At 39.1% G+C, this 26,773-nt stretch overlaps 1 protein-coding gene across 3 annotated transcripts; it reads left to right on the plus strand.

Moving 5' to 3' along the window:
* The first annotated feature begins 470 nt into the window (after positions 1–470).
* Positions 471–25,204, plus strand: TM4SF18 (transmembrane 4 L six family member 18). Of its 3 annotated transcripts, XM_027543682.1 has the most exons (6): positions 477–726; positions 826–1,019; positions 4,203–4,292; positions 18,832–18,974; positions 23,961–24,141; positions 24,905–25,204. In XM_027543682.1, the coding sequence occupies exons 2-6, from the start codon at positions 843–845 to the stop codon at positions 24,917–24,919; spliced, it is 606 nt and encodes a 201-aa protein (XP_027399483.1). In that variant the 5' UTR covers positions 477–726; positions 826–842; the 3' UTR covers positions 24,920–25,204. The 3 variants fall into 3 exon arrangements, with proteins under 3 accessions (XP_027399492.1, XP_027399477.1, XP_027399483.1); XM_027543676.1 differs by lacking the exon at positions 18,832–18,974 and having other exon boundaries at positions 473–726; positions 24,905–25,189; XM_027543691.1 differs by lacking the exons at positions 826–1,019; positions 18,832–18,974 and having other exon boundaries at positions 471–726; positions 24,905–25,189.
* The last annotated feature ends 1,569 nt before the right edge of the window (positions 25,205–26,773 follow it).

Genomic DNA, 26,773 nt, shown 5'->3' on the forward strand with positions numbered 1-26,773 from the left:
AATAATTTGGAAGAGAGCGTTCCTCAATTCACTTCAGTCTTATTACTCATAAAATGATAATCAAATCACTCAACTTTTTTTTACTTCCTTTTCCTAAACAGTAAGAGATATGAATTTAATTCCTGTTATTATTTCTCAGAGAAGTAGAGACAAAGATGTGAACTCTTAAGAGGAAAGCTGTTCCAGTTTTCTACCAATAAACTCATCAACTGTAATGTTTCTTCAGCCACCGATTTGCCGCTTTCTTTGTCCTTTTTGTGTCCCCTGTAGCTTAAACAGTGCTTGGTGAATAGTGAGCATAGAGAAACAAAAAGAATACTAAAAAAAGACAGATACATAGAGTCAAAATATTTGAGCAATTTGCACATCCCATGCCAGTATAAGATCCCTTGGTCGTTTCCTCGTGAAGCCCTGTCCTTTGCTTGGTATGAAACTTGCCAGACTCAGTTCCAACCCCCACCCCAACTTCCTTCTGCAAACACGCTCAGGGTTCCGTCTTGAGTGCTCTAACTCAGAGGAAAATGACTTATTTTAAAAAGCGGTAAAAGCATCGCATTCCTTTGGCACAGGATGAAGACCAGCTCAGCTCTTCAGCCAGTTGATCTTTGTCTATTGTTCTCCAAACAGTAAACCACTATTTCCACATCGACAAGATCCTGGGCTGCATTTCTGTCCGAGTCCTGGCTCCTCATGAATATGAACTGAAGGGCTCTGACCCAGAAAGTGGTAGGTAATCTCGAGAAAGAAAAAAAAAAGACAGGTATGGGGGAAAACAAAACAAAAAACAGGCTTGATGTAATTCTACACTCTTGAAATCTCCTGCAGGTTCTGAGCAGGGTAAAATGGGGTCTCGGAAATGTGGAAGCTGCCTGAGTAGTTTGCTGATTCCTCTTGCACTTTGGAGTATAATTGTGAACATATTATTGTATTTCCCCAATGGGCAAGCTTCCTATGCATCCAGCAATAAACTCACCAACTACGTCTGGTATTTTGAAGGAATCTGTTTCTCAGGTATCATGGTAAGTGTAACTTTGGAGAACTTGGGATTGCCGAAGGGGAGTTTTTACTAAGAATTGACTTGTTCCTAGTGAAAATGATGAATCATGGAAAAATCATTCTACAAGTCCTGGGTTTGGGATTTGGAAGATGGAAGGGGATAAAAAGGCAGGAAGTCAGTGAGGACTTGGAGGGTAGCTTTGTATTCAATAAACTGCTTATTTATATAGCTTCAGCAATGCAGGAAGTTAGTCCTATTAAAAGTTGATGGGACGTAGAAATATTATGTCCTTATGAAAGCTGTGGACACAACATTATGTCCTCATGAAAGTTGTATGTGAACTTATGCTATTGAATCTCCAGTAGCATTGCCCTTTTCCAGAATGGATTTTCTATTTACACTCAGGATTTCTCTAGCTTGGAGGGGTATTAAGACAATAGAAAAGGCATAAACTTGAAGATTCAGACAAATTTGAGTTTCAGCCTAAGCTCTGTGATTTGTATCATGAGACTTTAAAGCAAGCTACTCAGTGTCTTTGGGCCTCTGTGTCCTCATTTGAAGAATGTGAATGATGACATTTATTTTTGAGGGAAATTGTGGGGATTAAATAAAATCTCATGTACGAAGTGCCCAGGATAGAGACTGACATGTAGGCAGCCAGTGACTATCGTGATTATTAATACTGACTGAAGGATGGACCATACCATTATTAAATTGTCTGACATTATACCCCTAATGATAGTGGTGTTTTTGAAAACTAAATCAAGGTATCTACAGTAAAAATCCACGAATGAACGTTTTCCTGATGACTTTGTGCTGTTTAAAAACAAACTGATAAAAAATCATGTTGGCAATTCAGAGGAAAAGACATTTTTCCTGGTTGTATCATTTCTAAAAACTCCCACATGTGTGCTGTAACTTTCCTACACTAATAATAGCAGAAAAGAAAATCCACTGTAGTCTATCTCTACACTTTTGTGGGTGTTTAATTTTGTAATATTTGAACAGCTATGTTGAAAAATGGTTTCATTTAGTTACCGCTTTCACATTAAATTAATAAACTTTGAATTATTAATACCCAGTGCTACTGCACGTGCTATATGCTAGGTATATAACCGATGTTGATGGTGATACTATAAATAAATGTAACCCTTTGGGAGAAATTTTTGATATGATATATTAAGACCTATGAAAATGCTTATGTGTTTTGACTCAGTGATCCTAAATCTGAGAATTCATTCTGAGGAAATAATCCAAAATAAGGAAAGAAATGTATACACAGATGTTTGTGGCAGTACTATTTGCATGCGTGTGCTCAGTCACTTCCTCAACTGTGTCCGACTCTCCTCAACCCAACGGACTGTAGCCCGTCAGCATTATTTATAATAGCATAAAGCTAGAAGCATCATAGTATAGACATGGCCAAATAAATTATGGTCTATTAATTTCATAACTGGTGAAAGTTATGATTATGACCATGTAACAACATGGACATATTATTTTGTGTTAAGGAAAACAGATATAACAAAACTGTTAATACATTATGGTTGCAGCTATGTAAAATACACACATGTGGGAGTAAATAGTCAAAACATGAGAAAGTAGTAGAATTTTTGGTAATTTTCCTCCATTATTCTTGAGCCCTCTGTACTGCAGTTATACTTTACAACAAAAAGAGAAAGCAGTTTCTCTTTCAACACAGAACTTGCCTGTGTTTCTCCTTTGACACAGGGCTCTAGGGTTTAGGTTTAATTATTTCTAACAGTATTGTAATGAAGCTGATTTCAGCACCTAGTTTACTGTGTCTTATCTTGACATTCTTTCTCTCAATATATAATTGTAATAAACAGGAGATTTGCAAGGCATTATGAAAGTTAAACCAGAATCTCTTTGAAACGGTGATAACTAGCAGTGTTGAAAGGAGGGGAATGTAGGACTAACTTTTGCTTATAGTCCATGTAAAATTTAAAACTGTGAAAAGACCTTATTCTCTATTTTTTACTGTTTAGGACTTCTTGAAAAATACTCTTTCAAGAGCAAATCCTTTTAGGAGAAAAGAGAGGAATATAGATAAATAATTAAATACATAGGTAAATAAATGATAGGCTGAAGGAATTTGGAAACTGGGAATGCTCACTCCAAGCAGTAAAATAACAATGGTCTAACTCCACTGCAGGACTCAGTACTGAACAGTAGGAGAAAAGGGTAGGTGGAGAATTTGCCAGAAACAATTCACAACTCATACTTCGCCAAACCAACAACTGTAACATAAAGAAATCCATGTTCTTTCCAGAACTTAAATCTTTTGCCTAAGATATCAAGAGAGGGAAGTAGAATACACTGAGTTCTCCCAGTTTGTTGATACAGGCAAAATACATTGGAAAATTTGAATCTGAGATGATCTGAATGTACTTGCCTCTGGATTAAGAGATTTAGTTTCAGATTAACCATACCTTTCACCTGCCTTCTCAGAGGGCAGAAAGTGGAAAGAGGATGGAAAATGCCAAGGTCTGGAGGATGGTTTTCCTTTGTTCTACAACCGAGTCAGTAAGAAGTGTAGGTTTGCTACAGAGAATGGTCATCTCATGTCTATACTATTTATTCCTACTTAATCATTATTTCTTTAAATTTTTATTTATTTATTTTAAAAATGTTAGTTATTTATTTTTTACTGTGCTGGGTCTTCCTTGCTACGAGCATGCTTTCTCTACTTGTGGCAAGTGGGGGATACTCTCCTGTTGCAGTGCATAGGCTTCTCATAGTAATGGCTTCTCACGTTGAGACCCATGGCCTTAGTTGTCCTGGGTGATGTGGAATCTTGCTAAAGCCAGGATAAAACCCGTGTTCCCTTCATTGGCAGACAGATTCCCAACCATTAGACTACCAGGGCAGGCCAATCATTAGCCTTTCATAGTTTATAACCATGATAATAATAGCTAATATTTATCAGTCACTGGTTATAAATCAAGTACTCTATTCAAGATTTTACATGCAATACCTTATAATAACCTAAAGAGGTGAGTTCTCAGCACCATTTTATAGGAAAGGACTCTCAAGTTTACACAGCTATTAAGAGGAAGAGCTGGGATTTGAACCCAGATCTACGAGATCCCAGAGTCTATGCTCTGAAACACCGAGTTCTGGTTATGAGCTTGAATGCAAACTAGTATTTCATTTCTTATATTGTTTCTCTTCCTTACAATAGATGCTTGTAGTAGCAGCAGTTCTTCTTGTATTGGAGAATGACAACAACTATAAGTGTTGCCAGAGTGAAAACTGCAGCAAAAAATACATGGTAAGAGCAAATAGTATTTTGAGGATGGTTGATGGGCTCTGGCTTTCTTTCCTCTCACTCAGAAACACGAAAATACTGGCACTATCATACCCTTTCCGTGATCCTTTCATTTCAGAGTCCAAGAGTTTACTTTCACAAAAATTCTCTTCCATTTTGCATACAGTTTTCCTCCACTTTTGTTCTGCTTATATTCTTCTAGAAATTCAAGATTTAAAGATACATGAAATTAGAATATAATACTACCTCTTCCTAACTGGGTTTCTGTGAGTCTATTTTTTCCCTTATCAAGTTTACAGAGGCTAATTTACAAACAGTGAAGTGAAGTGAAGTCGCTCAGTTGTGTCTGACTCTTTTCGACCCCATGGACTGTAGCCTACTGCACTCCTCCGTCCATGGGATTTTTCCAGGCAAGAGTACTGGAGTGGGGTGCCATTTCCTTCTCCAGAGGATCTTCCTGACCCAGGGATCGAACCCAGGTCTCCCGCACTGTAGGCAGACGCTTTACCTTCTGAGCCACAGGGAAGTTCGACAAACAGGAAATGGCTTCAATTAAAAGTGCAAAATTCCATGAGTTTTGACAGTGAACTCCACGCATGAAACTACCATCATAGTCAAGAGATGGAACATTTCCACCATCCCCAAAAGATTAATCTTTGATCTGCTTTTTATCATTATAGATTAGTTTGTATTCTATATAAATGGAATCACAGAAAATTCGTCTTCTGTGTCTAGTTCCTTCCAAGTAGTGTGAGATTTATCCCTGTATATATTATGTACATTTTCAAATTGGAACTTTAAAAATAATTAAAATAGAATCAAGAGAGAATAATACAACCACATTTTCTAAGCTTATGCTCAACAAGTAGGTGTTCAGTTCAGTTCAGTCGCTCAGTCGTGTCCGACTCTGCGGCGCCATGAATCCCACCACGCCAGGCCTCCCTGTCCATCACCAACTCCCGGAGTTCACTCAGACTCACGTCCATCGAGTCAGTGATGCCATCCAGCCATCAAATCCTCTATTGTCCCCTTCTCCTCCTGCCCCCAATCCCTCCCAGCATCAGAGTCCTTTCCAATGAGTCAACTCTTAGCATGAGGTGGCCAAAGTACTGGAGTTTAGCTTTAGCATCATTCCTTCCAAAGAAATCCCAGGGCTGATCTCCTTGAGGTGTTGGGCTCCTGTATTTCCATCATTATCCAACTTCCCTTCCTCATGATCATTATCACTTATTCATATTTGCATAACACTTCACAGTGGGTTCACATTTACTCAGTGAATTATATTATTGCTATTCCTGTTTTACAGATGAGTCACTTGTGACTCAAAGAGAATATGATTCACTAACTAGGAGGAGCTTTACCAGAGGTCTTGGAGGCATTCTTTGCAATGGTGGTTCTACACAATGGCTGTGCACTACAATGATCTGGGAGCTTGGTCTTAGAATCCCACCCCCAGAGACCCTGACTTGGTTGGTTCCAGGTGCAATCAAATTTAAATGTGCAGCCAGGATTGTGTGGCTTGCTTTCCTTGACTGTTGCTTTTGAAAGATTGAATTAGTTGTGTAATTTACCACTGTGCCTCTTGTGGGGGAAGAGTTAGAAGATTGAAATATGTTCCCTCTGTGTGTCTATTTTTTTTAAGCAATTGACTCAAACAGCCCTCAGTAATTGCTGGTGTGATACTACAGAAAAGTTTTCAAAATTGTTTAGGTGAAACAATGGATTCAAGTAAATTTTAACTTACGATACTCAGGAAATTTCTAGAAAATAAATGTTTATACCATTAAGTATTTAAAAAAAAATCCATGTGTTCAGTTTGCCTTAACTCACTATTAGCATTTCCAGCACAAAGTGATGCTAGAAATATTGTAGCATTTTGATACTGTCTTATAATTGACATTGCATGAGACAACTGGCGTCTCAGTGAGAAGAGCAGGAGGAAGGGAGAAAGAATTCCTTGGATTCCCTGCTTGGTTCTTTCAAAGTATGATCTAGAATAGGGATCCCAGCTGATGTACTCCCAGATGCCAAATATTTGATAGCAATGAAATATGTGAGGCTGTAGACATTAGAGAAAATTTTCTATTTAAGGAGGAGAGGGAACCGCTACTCAGATCCAACCAATGGCTACCACTATATTGGTAGCCATATAATTCTCAGCTTTCAATAGGAAGTGGAAATACGGAGTTTTTAAGTAACACTTTACAATTATAAAATGTTGGCAATTAATTCTCGTTTAAATACACTGTGCAGGCCAGATTTGGGCCTGCACCAGTTTGTGACTTCTGAAGCTCTGGAGTGCAAATTTAGGTCAGCCAAGATTTATTTTGTAGAGGAGAAAGAAGTTTTCCTCAACCCTCTTAAAATCCCTGGTTGGGTATGAGAATTAAACTGATGACATATTAACATGAGAAAAGCATACAAACTATATTGAATTTTTACATGTATATGGTGATTTTCGTAAGAGAATGAAGACCCGAACGCATGACTAGAACACCAAGCTTCTAAACGTTTTAGACAAAGAAGTAATAAAATTGTGAAGAATGACTAAGACAGAGAGATTTGAGTTAGGATAGAGAAAGGTGAAGAAGTAACTAGGAAAAGAAACGTTTATTAATACAGATTTCTTGACCCCAAATTTCAGACTCTGTAAGAATGTCTTGTTTCCTCCTGGTTCAGGGATGGTACCTCTCACCTGGGTGTTTTATGGGGAAGACGGGTGAGAGGGTAGGGGAGGTCAGAGTGAACATTCTGCTTCTGTGGTTTCCTCAAACTCCTTCAGCTTAAGATATTAATGTGCCAAGGTGCCATATTTTGGGGTAGTGTGCCCTCAATCCCATTCTTCTTCTGTCTGAAACTTCCCTGAAGAAGTTTCACAGTCCAGAAAATGAGGGCATACATTGTCCAATAACCCAGTGAATCAGTCTCTCAGTCCTGGACATTCGCATGAAAGCAAACAAGCAAAAAGTTAACAGCTAGAATGAACTATAAACTCAGGTTTTGAGTCCCGAGGGTGGCTAGTTGAGAAGGTCTCTAACTGAGAAGTCTTCTAGTTGTTGAAACTCTAAGTCAGATGGAGTGAGAGCAGGGAAAGGTAATCTAACCGAGTTTTCTGCTTCGTAGCTTGAATGTCTCTGGAAAAGTCATCAGGTGTTCTGCTGAACTTTCTGAAAGGCTCACACAGCAACAGGAACAGATTGTCTAACATGAGCTATGGTGGTGTTTTCTCTAACATTTATATCAAGTTGCCTAGCTTTAGCTTGTCCAGTTTCAGAAAAGGGGAAGTTTTAGTTCTTAATGATTCCAAGTCAGAAGGGTGGAAGAAAAATTGGAAACATTAATCTGGGGAATTGTAGCCAGATATTGAAAGAAACTAAAAGAATTTAGGATCCAGTCCAGTGGATCCTAAGACAATGAATAAGACTAGAATCTGATATCCACAAAGTGTGTTATGATTTTCCAATGATTTTCCATATTTTTTCCTATACAATAACCCTCATTTCTACCAGAAATAGCCAAAGACTAATTCATTTATGAAATAAATCTAGTTGCATTAAACTTGGCCTGATTATTTACATAAGTTCAGCAAGAATAGTGATGACCATATAGACTCTTTTAATGTCCTCTTTGCTGGAACTTTTCATAAGGAATCTCAGATGAGACTTTTCTAATCCTCTCCCCAGGCTAGAAAGACAAGCCAAGGATTGCCATCAGACTTTATGTAAAATTCCCATAGATTTCAGTTAATTTCTTTCTTCTTTAGGTCCCCCAAATATCCTGAGATTTCTGCACCTGCCAGGAAGTGACTTTCATTACCCACCTGGTAAAGCCGCTGGGAATCCTGTAAGCAAGGTACCAGGCCACTTTTTCCAAGGGACTTCATTGGCTCCATAAAGTCAACCTTAGTTCCTTAAAGTTGTCTGGTCATATATAATTCCATGCATATTCTCAAATACGACATTCTAGTCAAAGCCTTGGTAATATAACCAATTTTTCCAATTGTGTCATGTTAAAGAAGAGCAGATTCTTATTGAACTTATGCAAATAATTATATTGCCAGAAAAATAAAAATAATCACTAAGAGTTTTCAAATTTTGGAGGGATCAGGTAGGAAGATAAAGTAATTATTTCATCTTTGTTCATAAAGGTATACTTTACAAAATTGCTCTAAGATATAGATAGCTGAAAAGAAAAGAGAAAACAGTTTCCTTAAATATGGAAAGCAAAACACTAAGGAACCAGCAGTGTTTTAAAGAGAAAGTAATAAAGAATTGTAACTCATCAGTTCCATGTACTTAATTTTTCTCCTGCATGATCTTGTGTTAACCATTTTATGAATCCATCAGTTTCTCTGTAAGAGTTTTGGAAAGTTTTACTCAGTTCAGTGATATGCTGTTAAAGTTATCACAAACCTGTACCTGTTAGCATTCTTTCTATGAATCTCCTTGAAAATAAATACTTCTGCAAAAGCATCAGAATAAAACAATGACTCTCTGTTAATGACAAAAGACTTTAAGATGGCCGAGGTTAAAGACTTAATGAGAGTTTTTGTGTGCTTAGTTAGTCATGTCCGACTCTTTGGGACCCTTTGGCCTGTAGCCCACCAGGCTCCTCCTTCCGTGGAACTTTTCAGGCAAGAATACTGGAGAGGGTTCTCATTTTCTCCTTCAGGGACTCTTTCTGGCCAAGGATTGAGCCCACGTCTCCTGTGTCTCCTGCATTGCAGATGAATTCTTTACCCATTGAGCCATCAGGGAAGCCCTAATGAGAGTTTAATATAATACAAAAGACAATAAACTTTGATTACTTCTGAGACTTACAACATTTTAAGATAATAACTAGAATTATGACTGTTAACATTATACTGGGGCTTCCCAGGCAGCACTGGTGGTATAAGAAGACGCCTGGCAATGCAGGAGATTCAGGTTTGATCCTTGGGTTTGGAAGATCCCTTGGAGGAGGAAATGGTTATCCACTGTAGTATTCTTACCTGGGAAATCCCATGGAGAGAGGAGCCTGACAGGCTAGAGTCCACGGGATCACAAAGAGTCAGACGTGACAGAGCACACACACACACATTATATTAGGACATACTTTTCTAGGAATGCCATATAATTTGTGGAACATTTATATTAGTAACATGCACCCTACAAATATAACCTAAAAAGGCTAAAATTCACTTCTTATTTGACAAAGCTTTCCATGTAATTTAATATATCAAGTAAACCTAATTATTCTCTCCCTCTCCTTCTCTCTCTCTTTTTAAGGAAAGAGAAAATATTACAGAGATGTTTCACTGGTCCTCTGGAAAATCCCAAATTTAGTTGGAGGTCAAAAAGACTTTAGAATTTGATTTGGGGGTAACTTTGTCAAAAATATCAAACATTAATAGGATCACAAGTAACTGTGAAACAATACTTGTGATCCATTTCACTAAAGATAAACAGTTTCAAAGGTAAATACAGAAAGTTACATAATTGTAAGACAGAATAGACAAATAAGCAAAAACCTTTGACTCTAAGTAATGAAGACTCTATTGTCTTAAATAATCAAAGATGTGGTAAAAACAACATGAAGCCCCGGAAATTATTTTGATAAAACACAAAATCTTTGCTTCTGGGTAGATTACACAAGAGGTTAAACACCTTTCATGATTTCTTATCAAGAGGATACCAACAGTCCAATAAAATTTGTGATAAGACCCCATTCTAGCTTTTCATCCATGTGCTTTTGACATTGAGGGCTTCCTAGGTGGCTCACTGGTGAAGAATCTGTTTGCCAAGCAGGAGACACAGGTTTCTGATCTCTGGCTTGGGAAGACCCTTTGGAGAAGGAAATGGCAACCCACTTCAGTATTCTTGCCTGGGAAATCCCATGGACAGGGGAGCCTTGTGGGCTACAGTTCGTGGGGTTGCAAACAGTCAGACATGATTAGTGAAACAACAACTTTTCATGTTAAAGCCAGACTGACAGCATACAATTTCCTCTCTCTTTTTTCAACTCTATATTCAGCCAATTTGTCCTTTTTTCTCCTCTTCCGCTTTCTGAAACAACCAATTATTTTATTTGGAATTACTCTTTTCCCTTAATAAAAACTCATCTCTATAGCTCATACCTTTAATCAAAAGCACATCTTACTTTCCTTCCATACAGAGTCATTCCTTAATTACTTCTAGTAACTTTGACTGAGTAGGCTCTGGGAGTTGGTGATGGACAGGGAAGCCTGGTGTGCGGCAGTCCATGAGGTCGCAAAGAGTCAGACCCAACTGAGTGACTGAACCGAACTTTAATTATATATGTTAATCAGAATTCTTAACCTTTAGAAATTTTCATTTCTAGTGTAAACTAAGAAGTAAGCAATTATGAACTGTTACATATCAACATTCTATTGATTGAAAAGTTTATGAATATATCATATTATTTCATAATTTCTGGAAGAATACATTTCCTCATAATATTAATACAGTTTTTCAATGTGGCACAAGACATGTTCACTAACAAGCTCAAATGATTTGTCTATTATCAGAGGACTGGGGTAACCCTGCTTAAATTTTTTCTTCTTTTTCTTAAGTGCAGAACTGTTCTGTTTCCAATCTTTTATAATGTCTTTTATAATTGTTTCTTATTTTTTATAATTTCTTCCAACATTTTGTGTTAGAAGAGGTTTGGGGATTGGTAGTTTGGTGAAATTTTGCTTTTACAGCTGCATTTCTGGTTTTGTAAAGACTCAATTTGTAAGACAGACAATTGTATTTTCATTCCTTTAAGAACTGATTTGTAGCCTGAATGACGGCAAGAGGCTGACGTGCCCATTAGACTACATTATCCTCAAGCTGTTTCCTTACGTCGGGGAGAAGATTTCCAGCTATGATGCAAATGGAAATATCTCCATGTTCTAGATTTAGATCTGTGTGTGTTTGGAACATTTTCATAAATCATTCTACAAAGCCTTCCGCATGTTTTCTTTTCCTGTGAGTAGAGTGTTATTGTCACTTAGGAGAGAAAGCTTTTTTTAAAAGGTTTCTATCAGTCTCTGAATATCAACCTCCAATTCAGCCAACTTCTAACCATACAACTCTTTAAAAAGTGTTTCAAGTATTTAAACCAAAGGTATACTTATCAAGTGACTCAAAATTAGCACTTAACCATGGGCACAATTGTGAAAGTTGCTCAGTCGTGTCTGACTCTTTGGACTCCATGAATTATCGCCTGCCAGGATCCTCAGTCCATGGAATTCTCCAGGTCAGAATACTGCAGTGGGTAACCATTCCCTTGTCCAGGGGATCTTTCCAACCCAGGGATTGAACCCCAGTCTCAAGCATTGCAGGCAGATTTCTTTATCATCTGAGCCACCAGGGAAGCCCATGGGCACAAAAGATGTCCCTAAATAGGGTATAAGAGATACAGCCTTATTAAGATCCAAAACCTCTTCCAAAGATAGCTGTTGGGCTACACCCCACAGGCTTTCAAGCTTCAAGACAGATGAAAGCTCCTGGAGTCAGCAACTGAGACATTAGAGATTTAATGGATGGGAGCCCTTACACACTTGAAGCAAGGTCCTGGAGTGACAACCCCCACCCCCATCCACGTGCAGTGGATGGCAGGCAGGGTATGGTGGCAGTCTTCACTCCCTGGGGTGGTGGTGGGGGGAGATTGCCAGCTATAGTGAATTTACTTCAGTTGGCTCATTAGTTACCAGGGAAACCATCAGAAGGGCACACCTCTCACTGGTCCTTTAATAAGAACAATCATTAACTGAGGCCTGAGGCAAGTATATAGGAGGGTCAGTCTTGTGAGTAAGGTGTAAGTGAAGCAGGCACTGGTTGAACAGGATATGTACAGACAGCAAAAGAGCGGCCATCTTGAGGGGCCTGACTATACAATAGCCAAAAGAAAAAAGATTCAGACAATCTCTCCAAAGAGCAGTTGGGAGGATGCTAGCCACAAATGGGGCACAACCACATTTCTGTATAGTCATCCTTACAGGGCTTACAATCTGACGTTTGGCTGTCTGCTAAAGCAAGAACTGACATTTGCATGCCCTGATGGGCAGAAAGCCAAGCCAAGTTTTGAGGACACAAAACAAGAGACAATCAGGAAAGCAATACCCATTTTTGGGAGGGAAAGGATCAATAACCAATTCAGGGACTTCCCTGTTAGTACAGTGGCTAAGACTTTGAGGTCCCAATGCAGGGAGCCTGGGTTTCATCCCTGGTCGGGGAACTAGATCCCACATCCTGCAATGAAGAGCAAGGATCCTGTGTGCCACAACTAATACCCAGCATGGCTAAATAAATAAATAAAAATAAATATTTTTTAAAAATAACCATTGAGTACCCCCAAACCAAATTGTAATCAGAGTCACAATCTCAAAAACTAATTCTTACAAATGCTTTTCTCCTGCCAGTCTGAATCTGGAAAGGAATGGATCTTTATCACCTTTGTCCAACTGGCCCACCCAGTTTCTTAGAGAGTTAAGAAACTAACTCAGCAAGAATTCTTCTGCCAGCTTATGTCAGAGGTCTAGGGTCTCTGACTGCAACCTCAGAATTGAGCAGGGTGTCCTCAGGAAATGGCACTCCATGGTGGTGACAGAAACTGTAAGAAAGAAAATGAAGTTTTCCTCCACATTTTTAGGGTCCCTAACTAGGTCTGAAAATTAAACTGACAAAGACAAGTTGAGAAAAGCATACAGATTTTATAGAATATATCCGTGTTTTGGTGAGACTTCCACAGGCGTCTACACAAAAGAATGAAGATCCAAAGATAAGAGCAGAGTAGGAAGCTTCTGTACCTTTTAGACAAAGAAACAACAATTAACTTGCAAAGAATTGGCAAGTCAGAGGGGTTTGGGCTAGGAGTACTAAATGGTGAAAAAGTAGCTTGGAAGGTAAGGTTTAGTTTAACAAGGTTTACACAGATTTCTTGGCCCCAAATTTCCAGTCTGGTGGTAGGAATGTCTTCCTTCCTCCTGGTGCAGTTAGGGTACTTTTCACATGGGAGTTTTATGACCCGTTTCAAGGAAGAAGGGTGGAAAGGTGGGGGAGGTCAGATAGAGTGAACTTCCTGCTTCTGCCGTTTCCTCAGACTCCTTCAGCTTAAGATATTAATATGCCAAGATGCCATATACTGGAGCACCATGACTTGAACCCCATGAACTTCTTGGTTGCTATCATTTCCTCTGTGGAGTGTCATTTTCTGCCAACATTCTGTGGGTCATTATCTTTGGAAAACAAATCTTGGCCAGATAAGAGCACTTGAAATAATCGATAATATTTTGATTATATTGTTCACTTTTCAAATAATTTTTTCTATGCTTTAATTTTTGAACCAAACCTAGGGTGCTCTAACTATCTGCATCATCTACATTTTATAGAAAATGAAACTGTGACTCAGAGAGTCTTATTCCCACTTTATTTTGAAGCTACTTTGTTTGATTGTCCAATTGTATCCTCTCATTAGAGTGTAATCTATATATGTATACATATATATGTATTATGCTATGGCTGCAACTTCCCCAAATAAGAAAATTCTCCACTTATCCTTTTAGCAAACTGCTTAAGGCTACGTTTGGTAAATAAAGAACTCAGTCTTTTGAAAACATCCTTCTTCCTTTTTCAAAGATGGCTTTGATGAATAGGTAATATTTTTTACAAAGTATAACAGAAATCTACTGAAAAAATAACTATTTATTTCATCCTATGAGGTGGCAAAACTCTATTGTAATCAATATGAGAAACATAATTTAAAAGAGCTTTCATCCTATGTGAAGCCACCAAGGAGATCACTAATATCAAATAGGAAAACAAAGCATAATTGTTTTTTCTTTCTTTCATTTTTAAAATGCTTCTTTCTAATTTTCCATAATTATCATGTATCAATGTTCAGTTCAGTTCAGTCATTCAGTCGTGTCCGACTGTGAGACCCCATGGACCGCAGCATGCCAGGCCTCCCTGTCCATCACTCCCGGACTTTACCCAAACTCATGTCCATTGAGTCGGTGATGCTATCCAAACGCCTCATCCTCTGTCGTCCCCTTCTCTTCCTGCCCTCAATCTTTCCCAGCATTAGGGTCTTTTCAAATGAGTCAGCTCTTCACATCAGGTGGCCAAAGGATTGGAGTTTCAGCTTCAACATCAGTCCTTCCAATGAACACTCAGGACTGATCTCCTTTAGCATGGACTGGTTGGATCTCCTTGCAGTCCAAGAGACTCTCAAGAGTCTTCTCCAACACCACAGTTCAAAAGCATCCATTCTTCAGTGCTCAGCTTTCTTTATAGTCCAACTCTCACATCTATACACGACTACTGGAAAAACCATAGCCTTGACTAGACGGACCTTTGTTGGCAAAGTAATGTCTCTGCTTTTTAATATGCTGTCTAAGTTGGTCATTACTTTCCTTCCAAGGAGTAAGCATCTTTTAATTTCATGGCTGCAATCACCATCTGCAGTGATTTGGGAGCCCAAAAAAATAAAGTCAGCCACTGTTTCCCCATCTATTTGCCATGAAGTGATGGGACCGGATGCCATGATCTTTGTTTTCTGAATGTTGAGCTTCAAGCCAACTTTTTCACTTTCCTCTTTCACTTTCATCAAAAGGCTCTTAAGTTCTTCACTTTCTGCCATAAGGGTCGTGTCATCTGCATATCTGAGGTTATTGATATCAATGTTACATTCATCTAACATCTAAATAATTCTAAACAAAGACATATAATTTGAGATAATTTTGTTCCACAAATCACAGGTTTTTTCTTCTCATTTTTAATTATCTCAGCTTTTGAATTTATCAACTGGCTTCTGCATGTTTTTGTTTGGCCATCCTACTCTCACTTGAAATCAACATTTTAAAAACTAAATTAAATTTTCTCCCTAACCAAACTACATTTCTTGGCATCCCAGTTTTGTCTCCTTTTCATTCAAGTCCCAAACTTTAGAATTTTTTTCAGCCCATTTCTAGCTACTCATTGCTTCTTTAATGTCTCTTTCCATCCAGTGCATGTCTTTGTCAACACAACTTGAAGTTTTCTCTACTTGGAATTCTTCTTTGGGGCTCACTCACTTCTGGTTGTTAGGCTACCCTTGTTATAAGAAGTTTCCAAAATAATTTATTGGCTCATGTCACTTTGTTGCCCAAAAGCTAATCCTATGTCTTGTTGGGAAAAGGGCTATTCCAGGTCTACATTGTAAGTTACTTCAGTTGTGTCTGACTCTTTGTGACCCCATAATCTATAGCCCACCAGGTTCCTCTGTCCATGGGATTCTCCAGGCAAGAATACTGGAGTGCATAGCCATTCCCTTTTCCAGGGAATCTTCCAAACCCAGGGATCAAACTCACATCTCCTGTATTGGCAGGTGGATTCTTTACTAGTTCCAGGTCTAGGGATACCTTGTGCCAGAAAGCAAGGATAGGCTCAAGAATGACAGACATATGTCCAAGGGCACAGGGATTGACTTGAAGGGATGTTCCCACTGGTCATATTTGGGCCATATGAGCACCTAAAATAATAACAATTATGAGTTATAACAATGAATTAGAAAATCCATGAGTCCACAATAAAGCAGAAAGAGAGAGGCAGAGAAGAGAAACAAGAAATAGAAGTTCTTCTGTGCAGAAAAATGATAACTTACAAATGAGGAAAAATGATAGAATTAGAAAGCAGCATTGGGCTTCCCTGGTGGCTCAGATGATAAAGAATCTGTCTGCAATGCGGGAGACCTGGGTTTGATTCCTGGGTTGGTAAGGTCCCCTGGAGGAGGGCATGGCAACCCACCCCAGAATTCTTGCCTGGAAAATTCCCCATGGACAAAGAAGCCTGGCGGGCTATAGTCCATGGGGTCACAAAGAGTCAGACACAACGGAGCGATGAAGCACAGCACATAATACAACCACTGATTGTGATAAGTGGCGATCAGTGAGTATGAGGATCAGTTCAGTTCAGTTGCTCAGTCGTGTCTGACTCTTTGTGACCCCATGAATCACAGCACGCCAGGTCTCCCTGTCCATCACCATCTCCCGGAGTTCACTCAAACTCATGTCCATCGAGTCGGTGATGCCATCCAGCCATCTCATCCTCTGTCGTCCCTTTTTCCTCCTGCCCCCAATCCCTCCCAGCATCAGAGTCTTTTCCAATGAGTCAACTCTTTGCATGAGGTGGCCAGAGTACTGGAGTTCCAGCTTTAGCATCAGTCCTTCCAAAGAAATCCGAGGGCTGATCTCCTTTAGAATGGACTGGTTGGATCTCCTTGCAGTCCAAGGGACTCTCAAGAGTCTTCTCCAGCACCACAATTCAAAAGCATCAATTCTTCGGCCCTCAGCCTTCTTCACAGTCCAACTCTCACATCCATACATGACCACTGGGAAAACCATAGCCTTAACTAGATGGACGTTTGTTGGCAAAGTAATGTCTCTGCTTTTCAATATGCTATCTAGGTTGGTCATAACTTTCCTTCCAAGGAGTAAGCGTCTTTTAATTTCATGGCTGCAGTCACCATCTGCAGTGATTTTGGAGCCCCCAAAAATAAAGTCTGACACTGTTTCCAATGTTTCCCCATCTATTTCCCATTAAGTGATGGAACCAGATGCCATGATCTTCGTTTTCTGAATGTTGAGCTTTAAGCCAACTTTTCACTCTCCTCTTTCACTCTCATCAAGAGGCTTTTTAGTTCCTCTTCACTTTCTGCCATAAGGGTGGTGTCATCTGCATATCTGAGGTTATTGATATTTCTCCTGGCAATCTTGATTCCAGCTTGTGCTTCTTCCAGTATGAGGATCAGTAGATGCCAAATCCATCCACTGAAATGTCTTTTGGGAATAAAATATGACAGTATCGAAGTATTAGCTTACAAATTACTTTCTAATTGAAAAGTAGAAAATATCCATTTATAGATCCAAAGGACACCACTTTAATCAAGAGATCAAATTTAGCATCATCAGTAGCAGTGAGAAGCTCATAATGGACACACACAGATCAAGTGTTCTTGCCAAAACGTTTCATTCAAGTCCAGTTGTGAGAAACAATCAGAAAATTCTTAGATGTGAGACTTTCTACAAGAAAACTGGCTGGGACTCTTAAAAAATAATTGAATATCCTAAAAGAAAAAAAGTCAGTATGAATAGTATAGATTAAAGGAAATTAAAGAGATGTAGCCTTGTGCATAAACCTTCATTGGCTCCTGTACAAAAAAGTGAAAACCAATTGCAGAGTAATAGAATATATTTCTTCTTGGAAGATAAGTACTGGTGTTTAGGGATGAGATATCTCAATACCTGCAAGCTATTTTCAAATGGTTAAGCAACAAAAATGTAATAAATGTATTTTTAAATTGATGTGTGTATAGATGTACATATACATAGAGAGAAGAAGGGAGGAAGAGCAAGCAAAAATGGTAGATGTCACAAGAGGTGAGTCCAAGTAAAGGGTAGTATATTTTCAACATCTGTGTAAACTTGAAAATTTTTTAATGAAAGGTTGTGGGAGGAGAGAAGCCACTTGCCCAGAAGGATGATGTCTGATCTCCTTGATCCAGCATCCAAGGCATCTTTTGCCTGGATCTCCTAAGCTGCATTTACTTTATAAGCTGGATCATGTCCTATTGACCCTGTTTTCTCAGTATCAGCACCACGCCCATTTGGTCTTCATAAACTCCCCTCTACTCCTCTGCAGGAATTCCTTCTTATTCTTTTTACTGGAGTATAATTGCTTTATAATGTTGTGTTGGTTTCTGCTATACAATGAAGTGAATGAGCTGTATATATATATACATATATCCCCTCCTTCTTGAGCCCCCCTCAGCACCCCCATCCCACCCTCTAGGTCATCACTGAGTACCAAGCTGAGCTCCCTGTGCTTTATAGCACATTCCCACTAGCTATCTGTTTTATATATGGAATATTACTCAGCCATAAAAAGAAACAAAATTAGGTCATTTGTAGAGATGTGGAATTCCCTTTTAGATCAGACCAATCTACTTAATCTCACAACTTAGCTTGTATAGATCTATCAGTAAACACTGCTCATTCTTTCTACTCAAATGAAAACACCCTGCTCCTCATCAATCCATTCTCACTTGAGTATAAACATGACCATATAGGCTAACACCTGATATTTCCCTGCACATTCCTGTATGTGAAGATATTCAATTATGATCTTAAGAGAAATACAAGGATCATAACTTTTGATTCTTAGAGAATCCACCCTACCTAGAAAATAACATCTTCAATAACAAAGTATAGATTGATTGATACACATCCCTTAATTGTATTCATATATGAGTTTATCATTATTTTGATATCAAACTTCCAGGAAAAAAAAAGGAAGAAATTAATTTTCTCTGTGACATGCCAAGGAAAAAAATCATTTAAAAACTTATTTTTCAGGTCAAGTGGGTTTGGATTGAATGTTTCTATTTTTCTGTGGACATGGGTATTGCACAGACTTCAGTAGGCTTGGATGAGTAGGGGAAGGTTACCTACCTGATTATTTGCTTACAATATCCTCTTATCTCATTCTATGGCACTAACCTCCTTCTATGTTTAATTTAGACAGTGCTGTCGATGATCTTTTCTGCTCTTGGAATTGCTTTCTCTGGATACTGCCTGGTCATATCTGCTCTGGGCCTTCTTCAAGGTCCGTATTGCCGTACTCTTGATGGCTGGGAGTATGCCTTTGAAGGCACTGCAGGACGGTAAGGAATAATTCTCTGATTTGGGAGGATATCTGAAAGTCAGAAACACCTGACTTCATGCTCATACTCACTTTTCGTGATCACTTTGTGGTTCTGTGCATCTACCTTAGTCCAGAATTTTCTTAATAGTTTACTGATATTCTGACCAATTTGTTCCGACATAGTCATTGTTTATATATATTTTTTTTCCTCCAGTCTTTTAATCCCACATGCATGACAGCATGTTGAGGCTGTCATTAGCATTTCCAGATGAAAGCCATGTTTCTACTCTACTGCAGAACAACTTCATGGTTATTGTGGTCTGGCAATTGCTGGAGCTTTGAGGATCTAAGTTGTTCTGAGAAATCAGTCTTGTTTTGTGGCCAAAGCACATTGGACATGTAGACTCTTACAGATGTAAAATGGCTTGGCTGGGATAGCATCACAGTGCCCTCAAATAGTGCCATCTGGAGCTATACCATCAGGAGCCACACAGAGATAGAACCAGGCAGAATGGGCAGCGAAGTGTGGTCTGAGATCCAAGGACAGAGTAGGTGCAAGAGTTTGTGGAAGCAGCCAGGAGCTTACTGAGTGTGTCGCAAAGAAGACTCCAACGGGTGGCCTTGCTCTGAAGGCTGGTAGTTCAGTCAGGTGCTGAGGGACCCAAGCCTGGATTACGGAATGCCTCATACTGGCATTGTACTGGACTTATAGGCCCTTCAGCTCGAGAAGAAGGGCCTGGACAGAGATACAGGGAGAGATCCACTGAATCTCTCCCTGTCTCATTCTGTGCTCAGAATTCTAACAGAATAAATGAAGGAGGGTCTGTACCTTTCCTTGGGGAAGTTACACCTTCTTCTCAATTCCCCATGACTGGCTCTATTGTTCAGTCTCATTCATGGGACTGCCCTGGTGGTCTAGTGATTAAGAATCCACCTGCCAATGCAGGAAGAGCCTTCCAAAAGAGCCTCTTTATTTCTTGAAAGTGAAAGAAGTGAAAGAAGGCTTAAAACTCAACATTCATAAAATGAAGATCATGGTATCTGGTCCCAGCACTTTATGGCAAACAGATGGGGAAACAATGCAAACAGTGACAGACTTTATTTTCTTGGGCTCCAAAAGCACTGCAGCCATGAAATTAAAAGATTCTTGCTCCTTGGAAGAAAAGCTATGACCAACCTAGACAGCATATTAAAAAGCAGAGACATTACTTTGCTGACAAAGGTCTGTCTAGTCAAAGCTATGGTTTTTCCAGTAGTCATGTATGGATATGACAGATGGGCCAAAAAGAAAGCTGAGTGCTAAAGAATTGATACTTTGAACTGTGTTGTTGGAGAAGACTCTTGAGAGTCCCTTGGACTGCAAGGAGATCAAATCAGTTGATCCTAAAGGAAATCAGTCCTGAATATTCATTGGAAGGACTGATGCAGAAGCTGAAACTCCAATATTTTTGCCACCTGATGCAAAGAACTGACTCATTGGAAAAGACCATGATGCTGGGAAAGATTGAAGTCAGGAGGAGAAGGGGACAACAGAGGATGAGATGATTGGATGGCATCACTGACTTGATGGACATGAGTTTGAACAAGATCCAGAAGTTGGTGATGGACAGGAGTTGGGCACAACTGAGCGACTGAACTGAACTTTCAATGCAGAGGACATAGGTTGGATGCCTGGTCTAGGAACTAAGAGCCCACATGGGTACATCCTGAGTCATGTCTGATTCTGTGCAATCTCATGCCCACCAGTCTCCTCTGTCCATGAGATTCTCCAGTCAAGAATACTGGAGTGTGTTGCCATGCCCTTCTCCAGTGTATCTTCCTGATCCAGGGATCAAACCCAAGTTTCCTGCATCTCCTGCATTGGCAGGTGGATTCTTTACCACTGTGCTATCTGGGAAGCCCAAGATCCCATATGCCCTGGGGCAACTAACTGACCAACTACTGAGCCAGTGCAGCCAAAAATAAAAGTAGATAAATAAATATTTTAAAAAGGAAAACAAAGCTCACATCCATTTCAGGCCTTACATACTCACCTCATCCTGCTGGACAGCACAACTGCTTCTGTGCCCATAGCTGCTTTTATTCTAAAGCTTCCTCAAGACTCCACATGCTGTGAGCAGAGCTCTCCTTCAGGTCTGAGAACCTAGAAAATTATTTCAGGTTTTTTCTGAACACTTGAAGGAGACACTCCTTTGGGACTGAAGGGGCTAGGAAAGGGGGCCCTAATGTAGAAAGTCTCACTGGGTACAAAGATTCATTTTTTATGCCGTCAACCCTTAAAGTTTTCCCCACCATCAAACCAAATAAGGCTCCAATTTCAATGTGAAAGTTGCCCAAATCAGTTCTTTTTTTAATATGTATTTTTATTTTATGTATTTTTTGGTTGTGCCAGGTCTTAGTTGCGCCTCGCAGGATTCTTGATCTTCATCGTGGCATGTGGCATCACAAATGGGCCCCCTGAATTAGGAGCTTGGAGTCTTAGGACCACGAGGGAAGCTCCCCCCAGCCTAGCTATTCATATGTACATTTATTCAACAAATATTTATTAAGCACCTACTATGTCCAGGCCTTGGATTAGGTGCTAGAGAATCAAAAATAAATCACACAGGTTCACTTCCCTCTAGAAACTCACACAAACCTAAGAGAACATTCTGCTGAGATGACAGCCTGAGAATGTACATTTCCCTTGGAGCACAGCGCTTCTATGCTTGTGACTCTGGGTTCAAGTCTTCCCATCTCCTGCTTACAAACTGAATGGCCTTAGACAAATGTCTGGATATCTCCGAAACTCTGTAAACTGGAGGTAATAATCATCTCGCAATTGAAAATTAAACAGAAGTAAAGCACAAATTAAATGTAATAATCTCTCAACATGCCAAGTTTTATTATTAAAATCATGGCTTTGCATAACCTTCTTTACCATGTGATGTCTTCCATCTGCTAGTGGCAGGCAAGTTCAGCCATTGGTTCAGCCTCTGGCATCCTGACCAGTGAGAATCCTGAATCAGTCTCATTCAACAAGCATTTGTTGATCTTTGCAATGTGCCAGGCACTGCCTTAGGCCTTAGATGTGCCCATTCAGAGATAGATAAATCACTACAGTCTTCTCATAGTACACCATTTAGTGAGGAACTAGATACACAGACAAAGCTATGGATATATTTATAACATAATGAAGTAAATGCTGTGTTAAACTGTGTATAGAGATTGTGGAGAGAATGAACATCAGGGCAAACTTCTCTGTTGCTTCCCAGACCCTGCTAGTGTACTCATGCCTCATTCTATTTATACAAGGAAAATAAATAGAACCATATCCTAGGATAAAAATAGAAATCTTGCAAGTCGTCTTCCTTTAAGGTATTGGATGATCTGTGCAAAGGATAGACTGGGAACAGTCTAGAGAAAGGATCTTGAAGTGATTATCTTTCCTGATGGCTGAGATTGAACTAGGATTAGGAGGGTGTATGAAATGGCTCTTGGGAAATGATCACAGGAAATTACATCTGCATCATGCTTTATAGATTCCAAAGCATTTCTACATTCTTCTTATCAAATATTCACAATAATCCTAGGGTTAGGTATTTTACACCCATTGTCCAGATCAAAGAGGTAAAGTTCCTAACCCTAGATCCTACAGATCCAGGAGTTCTGAGTCCATATTCAGTACTGTTTACCACTTCAGACATTCATTAGCAATATTAAGAAATTTTCAAGAGTGCCTCTGAATGTCCCAGAACATAGAGAAAAGGAAATGAAGAAAGGGAAGAAGGAGAGTTACATGCCACTTGGCTGGCACCAAGGTTGCCTGAATGGCTGCTTTGGAAAAAATCATCTTGCTATTAACAAGATATTTACAAACAACTCTACCCTGTAATCGAACTTGATTGTTTTTCTTCAGGGGATTTTTTTTTTTTTTTTGAAGCGATCTGTTTTTATTTCAATTTAGTTCAACAAAGAGAGTGTTACATTTGGAGAAATTCTAATGGCCATAACTGACCTGGAAGTGGGCAAAAGTCAGTCAGGATAATTCAACATGGTTTTAAGATTATCTTAAAGGAAGGTGGTTTAATCCTCAGAATCCTGTGCTTAGCTAGATGGATCAAACTGCTGGGTCTTTTGCATTTTCCCTTCATATGCTCAATTTTCTTAAAAGCTGCAGAACATACAGTGGACCCCAGACCAGCAGCATCACCTGAGAACTTAGAAACACAAAGTCTCCAGTCCCATCCAGACCTTCTGAATCTGAAGTTCTGGGCTGGGGCCCAGGAATCTGCATTTTCACAAGCCTTCCAGATAATTGATGTATGCTCAAATTTGGGCTTTTCCAATGGCTCAGCAAGAACCTGCCTGTAAAGCGGGAGACGCAAGAGACTCGGGTTCAGTCCCTGGGTTGGAAAGATCCCCTGGAGAAGGAAATGGCATCCACTCCAGTATTTTTGCCTGGGAAATCCCATAGACAGAGGAGCCTGGCAGGATACATTCCATGGGGTCACAAAGAGTAGGACATAACTGAGCATGCATGCATGCATGCTCAAATTTAAGAACCACTGTTATAAAGGGCTTTGGGACAGAGTATAGGAATAACTAGCATCATTTCTCTTTGCTGTTTTACCACCTGTTATTTTATATCCAATGCTAGCTCAGCCCTGTCCCTGAGAGCCCAGGCTAACTTCAGGTTCCTAGGAAATGGTCAATCTCTGCCTCTCTTGGTGTTGACATGTGCAGCTTCTCATTGCTGTTGAATTCTTCAGTATGCATCTTGCCTGCTAAGTGAATTAGAATTGTCTGAGGCAAGCATGTTCACAATAAACATAGCCCAGTGCTGTGTATACCACATGTTCAATATTTATATTTGAATAATTTGATAAATTAATATTGAATAATATTATGTATTAAATATATATATTAATTTCCCAAACGTATGAAAACTTACATCCTTCTTCCTTGGACCAAGTCTTTAAGCTTGGCCATGTGTCATGTTGACCAACTCCTTCTTCTCTCTCAGTTTCCTTACAGATTCCAGAGAATGGATTCAGTGCCTGGAACCCGCGCACGTAGTGGAATGGAACATCATCTTATTTTCTATTCTCATAGCTCTCAGTGGACTTCAAGTGATTGTCTGCCTCATCAGAGTGGTCATTCAGTTGTCCAAGAGTCTCTGTGGAACCTATTCAGTCATCATCCAGGTACCAGACCCCCCTGGCACCTGTACCTCCTCCTTTGTCCAGGATTCAATGTGTCTTGCTGGAAGACTTTTTGGAATTGCATCATTTTCCTTCCATTCCTACTGCCCTCATCTTTACTCAGCCTCTAATATCTCAATTTTTCCTTATATTCCAGTGTGTCTGTTGGCTTGTCTAAATGGACTGAACCAAAGGAATAATTATAAAATCATCTTCTGTGTACCATGGTGAAATGTTGCTCATTCAAATGTTTTGAATGAGCAACATTTCTATGTAGAAATAACTCAAAGCTCAAAGAAATCTGACCATTCATTAAGAATGTCCCTGTTCATAAAATTGTCGAAGGCTCACAACCTAATCCCAGTGAAGTAATTTCTCTTTTGAATGCTGCTACATTCAGCTATTCATAATAATCTTTCTTTATTATCGAGTTATTAGTGAGTGGTTTTGAAGAAGGGAAATATGTCTTTATCCTATTGAAATGACAGTACTTCTGTTTCATCTGCTAAAATATTAAAGTTAATTTAATTATGTTGAAACTGCTAAAACTATTCAGCAAGTTCAGACTAAAGAGAAATCAAGAATGAGACATCTTGCATATTGTTTAACAACATATAATGGTTAATACCTTTCCTAGTAATTTCAAATAGATATTTTCCTGTTCTATCACCTTTAGAATATATACTATAAGTTTAAGTTGCTACCTGGATTATGGATCATTAATCAAGTCAAGTTTACTCACTTTGTTTTTCTTTATTTTTTGTAGCCTGGAATCATTTGAATAAGGACAAGAATGTTTTTCTTCATCAAGATATGGCCATCTACCTATGTCTTCTGAATGGACTTGAGGGTCATTTTCAAATGATGTTTTTTTCCCTCCAGATGGTGTTTGCTGTCCTCACTGGAATGCCGTCCTTCCTTTTAAAATTTTTTTCAAGGCTATATGTGTCAGGATCTTCAGAAATGTTCATACCTTTTTGATCAAATAAAATAAAATAAATCCAACTTCAGTAAACTTCACTCTGAAAATAAATAAGAATACAAGATAAAACTTTATGCAAACACATATATTTGAACATTATTTAATATTCTGGAAAATTAGAAATACCCAGAAAATCAAACTTTATGGAAAGGATTAAATAAAGCATGGTACATTCCTTGTAATATGATATAAAATGATGTTTTAACGATAATGAGTACTGGGGCCTTCCCTGGTGGTCCAGTGGTTAAAACTCCAAGCTCCCAGGGCAGGGGGCAAGGGTTTGATGCCTGGTTGGAGAATTAGGAGCCCACACATTGCATGGGGCAGCCAAAAAAATCAAAAAATAAATAAAGCTTATGAGTTGTACTAGTGAAAAAGCAGGTTACAAATTTATATTTGCAGTATAAGCATAACTATCTAAAACAAACAAAACCAAACAATCAAAATATAGTTTTTAATAACTGAATCTAGCTGGATTTACACAAAAATGTCAGCTGTGGTTGATTTGGGTCACAGGTGACCCTTCCTACTCTTCTATATTTTTCATGTTTTTTAATTACTTTTTACTATTCAAATACTATTTAAAAAACATATTTTTACTGTAAAAATTTTGCTATTTTCCCAAACTTTAAAGGAATATGCTTTTTCCAAATGTGTTCCAACCCTGACTATCTGTAAACATCACAGAATAACACTTGAGTCAATGTTCAGTGGGGAAAGTAGTGAGATAGATTAGCCAAAAAAAAAAGTTGTACATAAACTTATACACTCTAACTAGGCCTTGGCCTTATTTTCTCACTCCTGGTGGTGACTATGGTGGGTACAAGAGGTAGACTTAAATGAATGAGCAGTTGAGGACACGCTCAGTGGTTTAGAGAAAGTGATGACTGACTAGTTGATACCTGTGTCATGGGAAGTTACCACTACTGTATTTTTTTTTTAATTTTTTAAGAAGTAAAACACTTATGAGCTTTCTACCTATACTTGATATAACCTCCTGGAGGACAGCAGTCATGTCTTATATTTTCCCATCATCCATAGGGCATAGCACAAAGTGGGCATAGGAGATACTTAACGTTTCACAGTCATGCCAGGCTCTTCTGCTCTCTGTGGCTGCTCCCCTGAGTATGTCTCCATCATAGGCCCACTGGGCCTTACCACTTCTGTCACTTCCCCATTGCCTTTCTCCATTGACACTGTCAATGTTGCTCTACCAGCACCTACTCTATGCCAAAGCTGTGCAACAGTAACTAGCAGTCTGGAGAATGGCTCTTTCCTTGGTGCCTGTTCAACCTCTTGTTCATTGTTCAGTCACCCAGTCATGTCTGACTCTTTGAGACACCATGGAAATAGCTATAGCTCAACCTATAGCTTCTTTTAAAGAAGGTGCCCTGTCCACAGCCTTTGCTGAAGCTAATGAGCATCCTAAAGCAAGGCGTGTTGGATACCACATGATCCCCATGCCTGGGACCTAACTAACAGAACTGGGACCAGCACCCAAGTCATAGGCAACCTACTGTTACTCTAGTGGCAGATGATTTAGACTAAAGGCAAACACTGTCCAAATGAGATTGGTGGTTATTTTTCCTTGAAAATTTGAATTGCAAAACCAAAAATGAAGCAATGCAGACAATGCCATCAGGAAAATAATTA

The sequence above is a fragment of the Bos indicus x Bos taurus genome, chromosome 1 (genome assembly GCF_003369695.1).
Source record: "Bos indicus x Bos taurus breed Angus x Brahman F1 hybrid chromosome 1, Bos_hybrid_MaternalHap_v2.0, whole genome shotgun sequence".
In the NCBI taxonomy this organism is placed as follows: Eukaryota; Metazoa; Chordata; class Mammalia; order Artiodactyla; family Bovidae; genus Bos; species Bos indicus x Bos taurus.